Source organism: Thamnophis sirtalis, unplaced genomic scaffold (genome assembly GCF_051295495.1).
Source record: "Thamnophis sirtalis isolate CommonGarterSnake01/CBP01778 unplaced genomic scaffold, rThaSir2_p1.2 scaffold_5, whole genome shotgun sequence".
Classification (NCBI taxonomy): domain Eukaryota; kingdom Metazoa; phylum Chordata; class Lepidosauria; order Squamata; family Natricidae; genus Thamnophis; species Thamnophis sirtalis.
The window spans coordinates 70,689,356-70,708,515 of NW_028261385.1; the positions used below are offsets into that span (position 1 = coordinate 70,689,356).

General features: G+C 35.8%; 1 protein-coding gene across 2 annotated transcripts in view; it reads left to right on the forward strand.

Moving 5' to 3' along the window:
• Positions 1 to 19,160, forward strand: part of LOC148045419 (transient receptor potential cation channel subfamily M member 3-like) — a 238,653-nt gene that overhangs the window by 218,563 nt on the left and 930 nt on the right. For both annotated transcript variants that reach the window (XM_087715994.1, XM_087715995.1), the window contains exon 6: positions 7,836 to 8,007. In XM_087715994.1, the coding sequence (XP_087572120.1) occupies positions 7,836 to 8,007 (172 nt within the window). The remainder of the gene's footprint in view (positions 1 to 7,835; positions 8,008 to 19,160) is intronic.

Sequence of the window (19,160 nt, forward strand, 5' to 3'; positions counted from 1 at the left end):
ACTGCCTGAGTTTGCCATCCCTTTTGCAGTTGGCAAAACTCCCCAAATTGGATGAAAATAAGGCTTTTACCTATGCTTTACATTTTTAGGAATTTGTAGAGCCTTAAGGTATCTATTTCATTCCTTAAAATGTCCCCTAAAACAGGTCTTGGTTTCATCCAGTTTTAGCTTAAGGCACATATTTGACCTGTGAACCAAGCCAATAAGACTTCGTTATTCTTTTTGCTCTTTGTGCCACTCACATATCTGTTAATAACATTGGTAGTTTCACTGTTCTTCCTGTCAAATATTAGAGAGTTTTTGGGCACATCTCTTTTCTTGTCTCTCATATTATTATAATTAGTGCCTATGGCAGCATTTTATGGAGGAAAAAATGACTTTGTTTTTGTCATGGTCTCTCTTAGCTTATAGTTATTGCTATTTTCGTGATGAAAATCTCTATTTTTTTATTCCTTTCAACTGTCATAATATTTGTAATTAATGCTTTATTGCATTAAAACAACAACAACAACAACAATAATGCCAGTTTAAACATATGGGTTACTGTGCAATGAACTATAATAATGATTCATTATTATGACAGTCAAACACATACAAAGAAATAAAAACACTTCATTCTTAAACATTGAATTAAACTTTAAGCACAAGGACTAGGATTGGGCAATCTATATGTGTGTGTGTGTGTGTGTGTGTGTGTGTGTGTGTTCCAGCATAACTCTGGAACGACTCGAGCAATTTCAACCAAACTTGGTACACAGAAGACACCCCTAACACCGCCTGGGGGCGGGGAGGTTTGTTCTGTTAAGATGCAGCCTGTTGTGCCTTTAAATGGCTTCTACTGTACTGCCATAAAATAGCTTTTACTGTACAGCGCAGTAGACGATGTCATGGTAACAGCTTCACAGTACTCCACAATGGTAACAGCTTCACAGTACTCCACAAGGGGGCTCCCTCTAGTAAGGGGGAAAATCCAACATTAGAAATTACATTTGGTCTGGACATTTTCCTCCTATAAATAAATAAATACCCGGGCAATGGCAGGTTATAGGCTAATCTTTAATAAAAACAAGCTCAAAGGTAGAGATTGGAGAAATGTATTTTATTAATCTAGAGTTTTTACTCAAATATGACAGACTCTTTTCACTAAAATGTATCTATAATCTGCATACTAAGCTCACAGTTCTTGATATATGGCAAGGTACTCTTTTGTGGCAAAGCAAAATGCACATGTATATATACACTTGTGCATGTGCTTAATATCTATTCCATTAAATTTGATATAGTTTTTAATTTATTTACATCAATTCAAACAATGAAAACTAAACAGGATTCAATACAAATCTATTGCCAAAAAGCACATGCATGCAAATATATCTTTGGGTTTTTTAAAAATCATCCCTGTATGTTTTTGATGTATCTGTGAAGCTTTGCAAATATTTCTGAAGAATAAATCACAATAGCCCCAGTGGAATCACCAATAGGGAAGATACTAGGAGATGTAAGAGGCAACACCTGGAGAATGACATTTGTGCATTCATGACCTACAATAAACTGTTTACGAAATTCAAATCAGCAATGCTATTTGTTTAATTTGTTATTCCAGTAACTGAAGGCACAATATATTTTTCCCTCGCCCCTTAATCTCAAAACAGCCATTGAGATAGCTTAAACTGAAATATGATGACTAGTTTAAAACAAACCAGCATGTATCCGAGCTTTTACTGGCCAAAATTCAGAACTTGAATATAGTGGTTATTTGCAAGATAAAAATTCTTTTTATTGTGTGTTTCATTTTGAGGTTGTTGATTTATGTTGTATGTGTGAGTTGTGTAGGGGTAAGAGATGATCCCTATATTTGCTTCAGATATGTGAAATATTGCCTTTTAGTTCCTAGAAAGCCTCAAGAGCTTTTGTTGGTATTGAAAAAGAATTCTGAAATAAAAAATAATTCTTCCCATTTTCAAAAAACTGATCTAATCTCTCATCATAGGAGCATGTTGGGTAAGTCTGAATATATAGTAAGCAGAGAGGGAAATTAAAAAACCCTAACAATCTGTGCCAAAGAAAACCATAATTGGTGGCAGAAGTAGACAAATGTCCAATGTTGCGCCTGGAAAAATAGATGATGTAAAAACTATTCTTCCAGAAAACTTTGCATTAATTTAAAAAAAAACCTCTTAGCGGATCATAGGATCATTTGAGGTTTTGTTTTTTGCTCCTTAAGGTTACTTTTTTCAGAAGAGAATAGTATTTGGTCCTACTTCCCTATTTCAGTACCATTTCTTGGAATTCTCACTTCATTTCTGTATCAAAGTGATGCTTCAAACCCTCTGTAGTCATGAATTGAGGACAATCATTTTGTTATTATGATGGGTCTGTTTTTTAGACAAAAATGAAGATATACTTCAAGTGCAACATTTTGAGTTAAAGTTATTTCATAGTGGCATTATAGCTCTCTGCCAAACAGTTTTTCCTCTACCCTGTTTCCCCAAAGGTAAGAGCTCCCTGCATAATAAGCTCAGTTGGGCTTTTGAGTGCATGTGCTAAAATAAGCCCTCCCCCAAAATAACCTCCCCAAAAATCTTGCAAAACAGCAGCAGCCATGAAGTGACCACATTCACCACCTCCTGCACCTCAAAAATAATAAAACCTCCCCGAAAATAAGGCCAAGTGCTTATGTTGGGGGTCAAAAGAAAATAAGACTGTGTCTTATTTTTGGGAAAACATGGTATAATGCCAAGCATAGTTCTTATTTACTGAAAACTTAGATATCATGAACTTCCAGGCTTCAGGGAAACCATAACACTGAATGCATATATTTGGCAAATATATGGCCAAATTCCTTGTTGTTGTTTTTTTTGTAGAAATATTGGCTGCAGGTCCTCAATAATGAGAAAAGGGAAAGGCTATATAGCATTTCAGATTTGAAGGTTAAAATTTGTTTCTTCATGTTTGTGTGGGGGAGGAATACAGCATCTGCCTCCAACTCCTTAACCAAACACATCACATATCCATAGGAAAAGATGTAGCTGCTTCATGTTAACTTTAATGAGTCGTTTCCCTGAAGCAGTGACGCCTTTCTTTCAGGCTTACATAGAAACCTGGAAAAAAAAGGCTACTTTAATGAATAGCAGAAGAGTGTTGCACTCACAAGGTCCAGAGCACTTCCTTCAAATCATTTTTGAATGGCGCCCAGTCAAGACACAGGCACTTCTCTCTGTGATTAAAGATGAAATGTATTAATCTGAAGGAGAAAATGAAGTCGTTTCCTTTTGCTTTTCATATTCATACTAACACACCTGCTGCAGCATTCATAGATTCCTTGATAGTTGGAACTGCTGCCTGCAAGTTAGACAGATAAAGGAAATCTGATGCTTTTCCTGGAGGTTATCCAGCTTCATTTCTCCTGGGTACCTAACAGCTGTGTTCTCCATTTCTCTTGTAATGGAGTTGATATCATCTGTTTTTTATTTTTTTTAATGGGAGAAGGATAATAGCAAATCTATCTTTTCATCCTCTCTGCCAGAAATTGTTTTATTGCCTTTGATTTGCAGCTTTAGAATTCAGTAGCACTGCACTTTGAACTAATCATATTTCTCTCATCTCCCAGCTCACAAGTTGCACAGGCATGAATTACCAAGTGTTTTGCTAGAGCAGAAAATTCTTCAGGAATCCTACATTTAAAATAATATTAGACCGGTGCTAAATTGTGAGAGCCAGTTTGATGGAGAAGATAAGAGCTAGAAAGTGCAAGATTGTGAAGTGTAAGATTCCCTTAGGCATAAAAGGCAGCTGAGTGACTTTGGTTGCTGTTCCCATCCAACTCACCTCTTAGGGTTATTGTTGTGGGGAAAAGGAGGTGGGAGCATTGTATACACCACCTGAACCGGTGGTGGGTTCCTACTGGTTTGGACCAGTTCGGCCAAATCAGTAGTGTTTTGGTGGCCTGGATTGCTGGAACCGGCAGAGACTCAGGCCTGACAGGTTCTCCCGGTCCGCCATAGGTGGCACTATCTTGTTTTTTGCTTCTGTGCATGCGCAGAAGCATTTTTATTGCACTGTGCATGTGTGCAAAGCACGCATCAAGTGCGCGCGCACACACACAATCGAACCAGCAGTAGTTACTGCCAGAATCCACCCCTGACCTGGACCTATATGAAATAAAGGCAAAATATAAATCTATAGTGAAACCCAAACCTGAATTCCGTTCTTGGCACTTTGTAATAAAAAATGAGTAACGTAAAAACATTAGGTACTACATACATATGTTTATCACCATGTGAAAATGTTCCTTTCAAAGCAAAGCATTCAACAAAGACCTATCCGAAATTCTAATAGAGATGATAAGAAAATTTGAGTTAATTATGGTATGTTAGATGGATGCAGACAGAGATTGAACAACAGTGCCCAATAAGTGTATATTTGTGGTTCTGGGGAGAGCTCTGAATTGGTATATTGCAAGATTCCATTTAGATCCTGTGTTGTTCAACATATTCTATAAATCAGAATATAGCAAGCACTTTAGAGGTCATTATCCTAATCTGAGGGCATGTTGACAAGCTGGAATAATGGGCAGAAACCTATTTTGAAAAATGAAACAGCTAATTAGAACATGTAAAGGTGGTAGGAACAACTTTACTGCTCAACAGTTCACCCATGAAGTGGGATCAAGCTTAAGAGAAGTCATTGTTACTATTTGGCACTGGACAGATTGCATCTAGAATATGATGTCCATTTCTAGCATCGCATTTGTATAAATACATTGATAAAATTTTGAGAGAAAAGCAACCAAGTTGGGAAAGGGAAGGGAAAGCTTATGAGGAATCCTTGGAGGTATTGGGCATGTTTTATTTTAGAAGAGAAGTTTGCAAGGAGACACAATAGATATGTGTTCAAGGACTGTCATGTGGAAGATGGGATAGAATTTCCTGGAGCTGTTTCTGAAACTCTTCAAGACGTAACGGTTTTACAAAGAAATTGATTTTGGCTGGATGTGACAGAAAAAACAATCTTAATGATAATTACTATTCAACAATGAAACTAACTGCTGCAATTGGCTGCAAATTCTCCTTTGCCCCTTTAATAAGCTGCATGGTAGTCTGCAGGATATGCTATACAAATAGATTCCTGCACTGCAGAGGGAGTTGAACTAGATCAGTGGTCCCCAACCTTTTTATCGCCGCGGACCAGTCAGCCTTTGATAATTTTACCGTGGCCCGCTGAGCGCGTCGATGACCAGCGCTAGTAGCGTAGCCTTGCGCAGGCGCAGTTCAGTATGGCTAGCGTAGATAGCGTAGCACAAACTGCGCCTACGCAAGGCTACGCTACTAGCGCTGTCTACGCTAGCCCTACGTAGCTGCGCAGGCGCTCTTAGGTTTTTTTCAGGAATTGGCCGGCCGCTGCAGCGATCATGGCCCCCGGCCGCTGCAGCGATCATGGCCCCCGGCCGCTGCGCGGCCCGGTGCCAGGTACTCCACGGCCCGGCACCGGTCCGCGGACCGGGGGTTGGGGATCACTGAACTAGATGACCTCCAAGGTCTATCCCAATCTGTACATTCTGTGATACTATAATTTTAGATTAATTCATCCTATATAGAAGAAAACATCTTTTATCTATTTTTTGAACTTGGACATAGCAGCAGATTATATGAGTATCTGAGGACTCTGAAGACAGAAGCAAAATGAAATCTTTACTAAAGCCTTATATGTACCAGACAGGATTTGAATTGTTTAGTAATGTACTTATCAAGCCACAGGATGTAATATTCTGTCTTTGCCCTTGTTCCTTTTTTGTCAGCAAAGCCTACATTGTTATTAGTAGCAGAATAAGTGGTGGTAGTAATGAATTAATAACTGAAATTATTATTATTATTATTATTATTATTATTATTATTATTATTATTATTATTATTATTATTATTATTATTATATCACCATCATCATCATAATCAAGAATCTGATTTACTACAAAAAAAGCTTTAAAAATATTTAATGCTTATTTAGCCACTGGCTTTTATATCAGATTAAGCAACAAAAAGAAAATAAGAATTCAATCCAAAACAATGCCATACATATGATTTTCCTGGATTTTAGCTAGGGGTACATTGCTGTTTTGTGGTTGTTTGGTTACAATGATGCATAACTACAGATTGATAGGACTTTAGGTATGTTATTTATAATCTTATCCTTCTTTATGGAGAGTATATTCTCCATTGTAGTGGAGGAGGTCCTGTGATAATAGGGAAAACTATGACATCATGTTTTAAATGAATAATTTTGGAAGACTTTTATATGCACTTAGATAAGTTACAAGCTAATGCAATCAGATCACACATCTGCTTAGTTCAATATTCCATGTTTGTTTGTTTGGAAATTTTAGATAGCCCCCCCTCTCACATATGTAATTCTGGGCAGTGAACAAAAAACACTACCTCAAATAATAAAAAACATAACAAAAAGCATTAAAGCAATAAAACCGTTAAAACCATAAAATCTAATTGGTAGAAAAGAGCAGTCAGTTTCCCTAACAGATTCCATACCTACATTAATGGCTCCCGCAGCCAAAGGATAAAACTGTTTTCATGTTTTTTTCAGAACTTGGACAGTTTACAACAGGATGTGAGAGAAGTAGAATTGTGCATTCATGTTCTCTTAACAACTGAAGGTCATTGATATAGAAGGCAATATGAAATATAAGTATATACACTATCTAAGAAATAAACTTGATTATTTAATTTTTTTATTTTTTAGCAATAATCTTTTTTATTCAGAAAGTTAAAATACAAACTCCAAAAAAAGGAAAAGAAATTTTACAAAAACAAAACAAAATTAGACAAACACATTAAAAATCGGCATTAAAAAGACAAAACAAAAACATATATACATATATTGTCTCCCTTAGTTAAATACGGATTAATATATTGAAATGATAGCTTCATCCTCTTGCAAATCAGGCCCAGAATTTATAAACTTCTACGTCTCTTTACAACCAATTTGGTTTGTTATAACTTTATCTACCATATTTATATAAAAGAAGTAGTTAACAGAAAAACCAACAGCAAAGTTAATTACTTTAATCCCTATATTTTTGAAAAGGAATAAGTAACTTGATGACTTACATCTATGGGGCCTTATTGGATTGCAATTCCCACAGCCACGACTGTTGGAACTGATGAAAATTAGTCCAAAACATCTGATCACAACTAATTAGATCTATTTATTTATGTGGATGTTTGGTTTCCATGTTATTAATTATTATAATTTTAGAATTGTAAGACTCACACTCTCTTGGTTGAGTTGGGTGGCTATAAATAAGTACTTCAAATAGCATCTGCAAGCCACAACAACATATAACATGAGGTAATTGCATAAATGGTATTCTTATAAAATGACATAATGATGACTGGTAAACATACTTACACAATGTCATCATGTGAGCCATATTTCCCCCGGCCAATCTGCCCATTTTATAGCCTTTTAAACTGAAAAACAAATAATATTACTGGAATTCTATTTCTCCGTTTCCATCATTATAACATGAATAAATCCAACTTGTGAATACTTATAGGGAATCAAATTTCACAGTGGTTGATTGGGTTTGTTTTTAAATAAGATTTAAAAAGAGTTGTGCCACTTTTCTACCATTATATCTAGACAATAATTTATTATTGATTTTCTGAGTTTGAAAACCTCCTACAGTACTTGAATTTTAGAAATGCTTGGAAATTGATTTCAGTAGCTTGGTCTTGGTTTGTTATCTCAATACTAGACTTTATCAGGATTTCCATGCTACTACAATAATCTAGGTTTATATTCTCTTTTTTTCACATATGCAGGTAGTCCGACCGTATCAAACAATGTCCAATCCAATGAGTAAGCTGACAGTACTCAACAGTATGCATTCTCATTTTATTCTGGCTGATAATGGAACCACGGGAAAATATGGTGCTGAGGTTAAACTTCGCAGGCAGTTGGAAAAGCACATCTCCCTTCAGAAGATAAATACAAGTGAGCAGTTCACTTTCTACTTCTTCTTACATGTTATCAAAATTGAACAGCAATGGTACAAAGACTGTTGTTTGAAAAAGTGTTTAATGTATCTCTTCTAGTAATGATGGATCAGTTTTATGTATACATATACTGTACCATCCTTATATTTATTATCATCATTAACCAGAATTGAACATGGTATAAAAGAGTTGAATATTATTGAGCAATAAAATACAAATACTAGAATGCTAAAAGTTTTGATACCTAGAGAAAACTGACTGAATTATGAAAAATGCTCTGTAAAGGACATACTATAATCCCTAAATTACCAAGTTATTAAAATACAAAAATACATGGAATACCTAAAAATTAAAATTATTATTATAATCCATGATAAAAATAAAGATATAAAAGAGATGCAGGTAGTCCTCAACTCACAAACATTAATTTAATGACTATTTGAAGTTAGAACAACACTGAAAAAGTACTGTAACTTATAACCATTTTTCACACTTATGACTCCGCATGGTAACATGAACAAAATTCAGACTCTTGACCACTGGCTCATATTTATGATGGTTGCAGTGTCCCAGGTTCATGTGATCACCTTTTGCGAACTTCTGACAAGCAAAGTCAATGGGGAAGCCAGATTCATTTAACAATTAGGTTACTAACTTAACAATTGTAATGATTTACTTAACAGCTGTGGCAAGAAAAGTTGTAAAATGGAGGAAAACAACTTTCTTGCTTAACGACAAAAATGTGGGGCCCAATTGTGGCCATAAATCAAGGGCTACCTGTATTCCATAGTAAAACAAAATAATATAGTATTGGTTAAAATTTAAAATGAAGTGCCTGCAATTCTGGATCAGAAACCATGAGAAGGGAGAAAGAAGGGAATGAGGGAAAGTAAACTATATTAACTGTAACTAGATATAAATAATGGTCAAACACTCCAGTTTACTTCCGATCCCAAGGGAAGTTTCTCATTTACCATATAACAGATGTAGTGTGAATTGATAGTATTATGCACCTATAATGAAAAGTGTGTGTGTGTGTTCATTCCATATCTGGCTTTGGTAAAGAATTTCATTAGGATGACTTCACAAATGTCACATATGCACACTTAAGAAAGCAAATTCAGAAATGAAGGTTCAAATCATAATCCAAGAACCAGGGAAAGAACTTATTGCCTAAGTAAATACCAGAAAGGAATAGAAAAAAATGCTAAAAGGATGTCAAATCTAGAATTATCTCACAATGAAAATCAGGGAAGGCAGGGAAAAATAAATCTGATAAACAAGGTGATTTTTTCAGTCTTTCTTGGTTTATCTTTTTTCTAACTTCAGCTATTTTTGCTATACAAAGGTTATTTCCAAAATGTTAACATGTTGAAGTCTAATGACTTTGCAGCAAGAACATTCTTGATTTTGCTTAGACAAGGATGGGAAACATATGACCCTCTAGAAATGCTGCCCCGGGGAAACTTCTGGCGTTCCTAAACAGCCAGAAGGATGGTGAGTTAAACATCAGCAATGGCTAGTTCCCCACCTATGATACCCTCTTTGCAAGAAAGATCACAAGCTGTCATCTATGTTGTTACTGCATAATTATTTAAAATACCTTGGAAAAATTAATTAAATGATATTATTTATACTTGGTTAAAGCACAGCCCCTTTCATTTATCCCAGATCTCACTGAGTAAATTAAAAACAAACCTATTGGATCAATCTAAAATGTTTAGTTCCCATCAATTAAATGGAAAAAAATGACAACAAGGTCTGTAGACACAGAAGATCTTAAGCAATTACAGGCTGCTTTTCTAGCTAGAATGACAGCTTGCTCCATGATGTCACTTAACAAGTTCCATCCTTCACAATGATGCCATGATGTCACATTGCAAATACAGAAAGGTTGGAGTTAATATGACACTAGATTGCAGCTGCCTTTTGTTGCATGTCTGTTTAGGATTGATGGAAATGGAACCATTTATTTCTTCTGCTGAAGCATGAGACTGTTGATGCTTCATTCTAGTCTTTTGGCTGTGAAAAGGGTTCACTGACTTTGCATTCTTGTTCTTATTCTTTGTATCAAGTGTATTTTCCATTTCACCTTGATTTTCTTAATTTTATAGCCTAATACATACATTATCAATTAATCTGCAGTAAGAACTACAGTACACACAATCTATTTTCCATTACATGCTTTTTAAAGGTAAAAACTGAGTGTTGTCACCGTTTTTAATATATTTTGCCAACCTTTCCCAACTTATTATTTATTTAAATTTTCATATAAGGGAGCATTTGTGTATTTTTTCCTCTCTATTATTTTTCTTTATGCTCAGCATTTGATTGTGTAATATTTAACTGCAAAACATATTTGTTAGAAACAGTGCAGGACCTCCAAAGCAGATAAGTTAAAGTATAAAAGTATAAGTTTCTTATTTTTTTGGTATTTATTATTACAACTATACAATATAGTAGAAACTAATGAAAAATCTACACTATAGTAGGGGATACTATAACATAATTATAGTATGCCCTACTATAGTGTAGATTTTTCAGTAAATATAATTGGATCTATTAAAATGTTATTGTATACTCACATATGTTGTTGCACTTTGCAGAATACCATGAAGTCCCAACATCTACCACATAAATGATAATGTAATTAATAAATAATATTATTTATTAACCTCATTATTTACTAACTTTAATATCATTTGCATGTTAATAATAACTTTATTATGTAATAAATATTTAAATATTTATTAGATAACATTTTATTCAGTATTATCTGAGAAGAAAGGTAATTAATTCTCTCAAACATGCAAGTATAATTGCAGAAAATAGGCCACATAAAATATGTACAAATTTTACATTAGTCTGTTGTCACGCTACATTTCCTTTATAAAGAAACGTTAACAGTTTATTTAAATCCTCATTATGTAAAAGCCTCTCTTTCTGCCTATTTCTTTATAGTGATCAGGGAGATGTTGTTTAAATAAGCTGCTGTGTTCATGTAGAACAATTTGGCAATTCAGTGTCAATATCCAATAATTTCTAAGAAAATTATTTACAGAAAGCTCTCTAATAGCAAGGTTATATAACTACCAATATTGATGTAGTATCATTATTGATTAATATGTGTAATAGCTGATATTCCACTCTCTAGCAACTGTTTTCATTGCACAATTGCTCTTACAAATGAGCCATTCATTATGTAATTATTTATAATAGACTCAATTGTTATATATTATTTCTATTTTCATTTCTTTTCTGCCAAAATATCCAAAATGAACCGAAACAAAAAATTGAGGGGATGTGTATGTGAATCTTGAGTTCACAGGAATATTCAAACTGTGTGTATTAACAGTAATAATCATAAATAAGAAGCCAACCACCAGATAAATCATGCAGTTTTATTTTACGACCACTGTTCTTTGTTCTCAGGAGAAAGTAGTTAATATGTTTCTCCTTGGACAGCTGCTAGAACACAGTTAGCCTACTGGGAAAATAGAGAAGTAATGATACTTTTAAATGTGTGGCCTTCATATGTTTATATTATAAAGGAAAAAAAGAGAACAGGGTAACCTTGAGAAGACATTTGTAACAATTGAACTGCTCTAGCAAAATAAATCAATCAATCAAATCACACCATTTGTATTTGAATAATGTAATGTTAAACCTATAATTATTTTAATTTGGTTTTGTACAGTTGCATTTTCAAAGAGTTAGTTTGATATTCTGGCCAAGAAAAATCTGTTCTTAATATCACCAGTGGGTGCCTATCTAGTTTAGAAGGTATTGAGAACAAGCAATTCAACAATCTTCCTAGGGATCCTATGTCTCAAAAACCTACAAAATGAATATTTTCATAGAAAAGGTTGCAATTGTTTTTCCCTTAAATTACCTTTAAAGGTCCTGGTAATTATAATAAATATGCTTTGTATACCATTTCATGATTGACAAATTATCTTAGAACTATGGAAATATGTTGGTTTAATAAAGGCTAGGTTGTTTTCATATTCCCAAATCCACTCTACTACACAGAATTTGGTACTGGGCACAATGTTAAAAGTTTTGAAAATGCCAGTTTTCATCTTAAAATGATAGTGCTTAAAGCTGCTGAAAGTATACTTGCAAGGATGAGGGCAAAGCCTAGTAAAACAATAAGGAGCAGAAGAGAACTGAAAAGGACTTTAGCATCTTATATATCTGCTAATATTTTTTTCAAAATTAGCAGTAACAAAAGTTATCTTGAGAAATAATGTACAATAACATCTATACCAGAGGTGGGTTTATACCAGTTTGCACCAGTTCGGGTCAACCGGTAGTGGTAATTTGGCTGGGTCGCAGAACCAGCAGCAACCCAGCCTGGCCACACCCCTGAACCAATTCCCCGATCTCCACTGCCGTTGCCAGCATGTTTTTTATTAGCTTTTCATGGTCTTTGCGCATGCACAGAACAATTTACAGTAAACTGCATGCGCGTGCAACGTGCATCTGGCACTCGGGCGCGAAGCAAACCAATACCTTTATAAAGTTAAAGAATTATACACTGTTCAGGTGGCTCTAGTCCAAATCTTTTAAACAAACTGAGCTCCAAATATAGTATGGAAAATGGAAAATTCCATTTTCCCTTGCAGTTATTATTTGTATGCCCAACATTATTGTACTTCATGTCTTAAAATAATAAACTGCCTTTTTATGATCCTGTAATAAGCAACAGAGTGAGATAGCACTTCAGATTCAAAAGCAAAAATGTCTTCAAAGGGTTTAGGGCAGTGGTTCTCAACCTGTGGGTCAGGGCCCTTTTGGGGATTGAATGACCCTAAGACCATTGGAAAACACATATTTTGAAAAAATACGGAAAACATAAAATAATTTTATGGTTGGGGGTCACCACCACATGAGAAACTGTATTAAAGGGTTGTGGCATTAGGAAGGTTGAGACCCACTGATTTAGGGGGAACTGGCACTGAACTTCTCTGCAGCACCTTAAACCAGGTGTGTCTTAATTGGAATCACACAATGGCCACGAAGGGCTGCCATGTTATCCTGCAAAAAAAAAAAAAAACTGCTTTAAGAAATTGAAGACAGGGGCTACATAAGCACCCCCTACTGTACATAGAAAGGGCCATTTTTAAAAAATTGAATCCAAATCCTGGCTCTAATTAAGAATATTTATAAATGCATATTTCCAGTGGAAAATGTTTTGCATTCTTCTAAATAGGTCCGTATTTCAAGAAGCCTGAAGGTTTGCTTGGTTTTTGGAATCTGCACTGAGTCACAGGCATAGCCCCCCAAAAAAGTATACATTTCACTGAATCATATAAAAATACTGTAAAAAGATATTTTCATGAGGCGCATTTATTTTTTTATATATAAGAACAACATATTTTGCATTATTCACCTAAACTAGGTAATCCTCAGATTGATTGACTTGTACAAATCTTAAATGTTTATGTTAACGTATGTGTAACATATTTCAGTCCATTATAAGTAAATTTATAAAACTAAATTTATTCTTCCTCAACAAGAATAGAAAATGAACTGAGAAGAATATAGGGAAAATTGAAACAAGTGGCAAATTCTAACACTGTAAAGTGTCTGCAGTACCTATTCATGTGACCTGTGGACTTCCCTTTGTCATCCTATGCCTGAGGATATATGAAGGGGGCTGGGAAGGCAAAGGGACGTTCAATTGTCATCACCGGCATCTTCTTTGATCATTGCACTATCATCAAATGCATTGGAATGCTCATTTGCTTATGTCCCAATCTTTTTTTTTTCATACTCCGTTCAATATTTAATGCATTTCTATGCCCTTGGTGCTTCCTTGGAATTTGACATAGTTAGACTACAATGTGGATGACTGTTCTGAATCTGAATCCAAAGAACAAAAGTACTAACAGGTAGGCAGGTTAAATAGAGTGATTTGTAAACATCAAGGTTACATTGTGAGTTTTTCTTTTGGAATCGGCTGAAAGTAATGTCATTCACATGGTGGGATGGAGCCATGCAAGACTCCTGGGACCTTTTCTTCTACTGAATGCAGGAATGCATTTCCATTGCTCCTTCTCCCAAAGTTCATATGTCCCACAAAACCTTCTATGATTCAAAAGTAGGGAAAACCTCATGACACTTTTGGTTACCTGACACATTATGAATACAGGTGAAACTTGAAAAATTAGAATATCGAGCAAAAGTTCATGTATTTCAGTAATGCAACTTAAAAAGTGAAACTAATATATGAGATAGACTCATTACATGCAAAGCAAGATAGTTCAAGCCGCGATTTGTCATAATTGTAATGATTATGGCTTACAGCTCATGAAAACCCCAATGAAAATCCACAATCTCAGAAAATTAGAATATTGTGAAAAAGTGCAATATTCTAGGCTTAACGTGTCCCACTCTAATCAGCTAATTAAGCCATAACACCTGCAAAGGGTTCCTGACCCTTTAAATGGTCTCTCAGTCTGGTTCAGTAGGAATCACAATCATGGGAAAGACTGCTGACCTGACAATTATGCAGAAAACCATCATTGACACCCTCCATAAGGAGGGAAAGCCTCAAAAGGCAATTGCAAAAGAAGTTGGGTGTTCCCAAAGTGCTGTATCAAAGCACATTAATAGAAAGTTATGTGGAAGGGGAAAGTGTGGAAGAAAAAGGTACACAAGCAGCAGGGATGACCGCAGCCTGGACAGGATTGTCAGGAAAAGCCATTCAAAAGTGTTGAGGACGTATTCCTGTTGTCAAGCCGCTCCTGAACAACAAACAACGTCAGAAGCGTCTTACCTGGGCTAAAGAAAAACAGACCTGGTCTGTTGCTCAGTGGTCCAAAGTCCTCTTTTCTGATGAGAGCAACTTTTGCATCTCATTTGGAAACCAAGGACCCAGAGTATGGAGGAAGAATGGAGAGGCACACACTGCAAGATGCTTGAGGTCCAGTGTGAAGTTTCCACAGTCTGTGTTAATTTGGGAAGCCATGTCATCCGCTGGTCCACTGTGCGTCATTAAGTCCAGGGTCAACGCAGCTGTCTACCAGGAGATTTTGGAGCACTTCCTGCTTCCTTCCACAGACTAACTTTATGGGGATGCTGACTTCATTTTCCAGCAGGAAAATGCACCAAAAGCACCAAAACCTGGTTCAATGACTGTGGGATTACTGTGCTTGATTGGCCAGCAAACTCGCCTGACCAGAACCCCATAGAGAATCTATGGGGCATTGCCAAGAGAAAGATGACAGACATGAGACCGAACAATGCAGAAGAGCTGAAGGCCGCTATTGAAGCATCCTGGTCTTCCATAACACCTCAGCAGTGCCACAGGCTGATAGCTTCCATGCCATGCCGCATTGAGGCAGTAATTGCTGCAAAAGTGGCCCAAACCAAGTATTGAGTACATATGCATGCTTAAACTTTTCAGAGGTCCGATATCGTTCTATGTACAATCCTTGTTTTATTGATTGCATGTAATATTCTAATTTTATGAGATTGTGGATTTGGAGTTCTCATGAGCTGTAAGCCATAATCATCGCAATTATGACAAATCATGCTTGAACTATCTTGCTTTGCAAGTCATGAGTCTATCTCATATATTATCACCTTTTAAGTTGCATTCCTGAAATAAATGAACTTTTGCACGATATTCTAATTTTTCGAGTTTCACCTGTGAAACTGAAAAAGATAATAGAAACTCTGGATCCAACCTAACATATTTTAAGTATTTTATTGTATGTGTGACAATGACTTGAAACGGTAATCCCTCATAAAACACAATGCATCAACTTTTTTTCTTTCTTTTTGGCTTTCTTCTTTTCCTCCTTTCTTTCTATTTTCCTTTCTTCTTGTCATTTGCTTGCCCATCAGGCTATTTTGCAGTTTTAGTTTGGAGCCAGTACATATTCTAAGTGTATTTTTAGAAGTTAAACAAGGAAATTTTGGAACCATCCATGTTTTCCATATTCATGATGAAGTGTCAGTTTGCTGTTACAACATTTGTTCAAAAGAAAGACAATTCTAAATTTAAAATGGTCAAAAAAGATTATAAAGAGAAAAAACTTATACTTTTTTCTTTTTATAATGCAAGTCCACATGAAAATCATATGGAATATCTAGTTTCCTGTCAATCCAAGATTAAGCCTAGTATCTATATACATATTGGCCAGAAGCCATTCTCAAAAAAAAAGAAAAGACCAGGAAAACCTCTCCAGCAAACTGAATTATCTACTGATTAAAATAAACTGCCCATAAAGTAAGGCAATTTTCTTCCCATCTGCACAGAAACAATTTTGTCTTTCACTTATTATAGACAAAGGCAGAGTCACATCTTCTTCCACTCCTATGCAAAAAACAACAAAGAAGGAGAAACAGACAACAAAGGACAGAAAGAAAAAGAAATAGAGATGATATGATTTTGATGAGACTAGACAGGAAATGAAAGAGCTTACAGGTGGCTTAACAGGTTTTTATGTTGGGATCAGCACAAATCTATGAACTCAGTCACTCTACTAAGTCCTACTGAGTTCAACATCTCTTCCTGCCAAGTAAGCATGCTTAGGTTTCTAATCCTGCTCAGTCACTATGCCATAGTATATTTCTATTCAAGTGGAAGGCAGACAAGAGCATTGATGCCGCTTGTTACCTTACTGGGTATCTGATCTGTAATAGGGCAGGAAGGGAAAGAAGTTGCAATGGACTTCATAAGAGGAGGGCTTCATCTGCACACTCATATATGTTTTAGAGATCTCACTCTCAGTGAAATTCTATTCACTGCATATATGATTACTTTTCAAAGTAATACCTTTCAAAAGTAAGTATTTGTTGGGAAAACTTCATCTTCCTTTTGTGTAGACCCTTATCTTCCTATTGGGTAACAACAGTGATATTTTGACACTGTTCTGGGTTAGATAAATAGGCTTACAAGCAGGGGTGAAATTCAACAGGTTCTAGAGAACCAGTAGCGCAAATTTTGAGTAGTTTGGAGAACCGGCAAATATCACCTCTGCCTGGCACCAGAGTGGGGTGGGAATGGAGATTTTGAAGAATCCTTCCCCTGCCACACCCACCAAGCCACGCCCACAGAACCGGTAGTAAAACAAATTTGAATTTCACCACTGCTTATAGGTATATGCCACTGAGAACAATAAAATGTGATGATACATTAATCTTTTATATTTAAGATTCAATATTGCCAAATTGCAACTAGCTCCAAATCTTTTGAGTGCAGTTCAAAGTCCAATAAGCAAACAACCAGTCATTAAAAATGTAGCATTAAAAAAATGATTTGAGCCTTTTCAGCCCAATCCACACAGCATTTTTGAACTGCAGCTTCTCTGAAGCTATTCTGAATTCATTATTGTGAGTCCCTAATACAATGCACATGAAAGCAATCTCTTCAGAGATTAACAGGCAGGCCAATAAATGGAACCGAACATCAGAAGAGCATTTTTATGGTACTGGAAAATTGTAACAATCAGAATATTTTGTTGGAGAAAATTATTCACTAAAAAGGGTCATCCCCCCCACACACACACACTGGACATTACATGTAATACATGCTACAAGCATGTATAAATAAAAAGGAACATTAAATGTTATTATATAACGTTTGCTTCATAGTGACAATTTCTTCCTTTATATTTTTCAATAGCCACAAAAATAACACTCAGCTAATCTTAGTCTCTCTGGCTTCATATAAAATTTTCACAGCATAAAATTTGGTCTGATTTCTGGAAATTAAAGTAAAAGTAGTTCTTACTATTATTTAAACTTGTTTGCTGCTTGACTTCCAATGATTCTGAAATGTATGCTTAATCCAACTGGAGAAGATTGTAGAAAGTAAAATCTTTAACCATGGAAATAAAATATTTCATGTATATATGTATACGTTTTACTTATTGTGTATTTATGAATTACAATTTTAAATCCTATAGAGAAAATCCTAAATGGAAATTATCTCCAGTTAGCTGACGTTTTAATCATGGCCTTACAAATGACTTATATATGAGATAGAGGGTTTGCCATCTTTTATTTTGAATTGGCCAGTTATATATATTTCTGACTGATAGGTTTCTGCTTTTACTTTTCTTTTTCATCTCTCTTTAAGGTGAATAAGCCCACATTCAAAATTAATGAAAGATCTGTGAGAGATAGTCAACCAGGACATGTCAGGGGGAAAGCAAGCTGCTTTTCTTACATTTTCATTTAGGTGCAAATAAATAAATACATGCAGGGCAAGCTCAGGCCAATTAGGCACTAGCTCAGGACACCTAAAGTACCAACATAGCCCCTCCTTCCAAGTCATTCTAAAAATGCAAATTTTCACATTAGCTGGAGGTAGTGCTATTAGTCATTGTCATTCAGAATGCCAGCTATCCTTGAGCTGGTGCTGGATACAGATAGATAAATCCTAGTTGTTAACTGTGTGGGAAAAGAATCATACTTTGAGATTATCGGAAATATTGCCTAAACCTCCTGTCCAAACTACCCAAGATACTTCATCAGTAAAGTTACATATAAGCCAACAAGGAAAAGCAGATTAGAAACTCCGAGAAAATTGTATGTAAAAGAATTTTGATATATGAAATGTGAGCTTTTTTGAGCTTTAAAAAAATTAAAAGATCATTGCTCAATAGAACATTTAAATCTGATTTATACCATTAAATTTACTTGAAGTGTTACACTATTCATTGCTGATTCTTGAAAGGCCTTACCACATGAGATGGACAAAGAATGAAAAGCAGGATCTGAGACCTTCTGAAATGTAACATTCATGGCTATTTCTGTGAACTAGAATAATCAATTTAGGTCAGGAGTGTCAAACTCGATTTCATTGTGGCCATATCAGGGTTGTGTTTAACCTTGGTGGGGGGATAGAGTGGCCAGGGTAGGCATGGCCAGCTCGATGTCACTCATGTCTGGGGCACCTTTGGTGGCTTGAGTGCTCTGCAAGAGAAAACGGGCTCCTAAGCTCCATTTTCAACTGTGACGGCCTCCTGCAACCCTCTGCTAGTGAAAACAGAGCTCGGGAGGGCCATGTGCAGCCCTCCCGAGCTCCGTTTTCACTGGCAGAGGCACCGAGGGCTATTGTTTTCAGGGTGGCTTCATGGGCTAAATCTTAGCATCCCGTGGGCCAGATCTGGCCCCCAGGCCTTGAGTTTG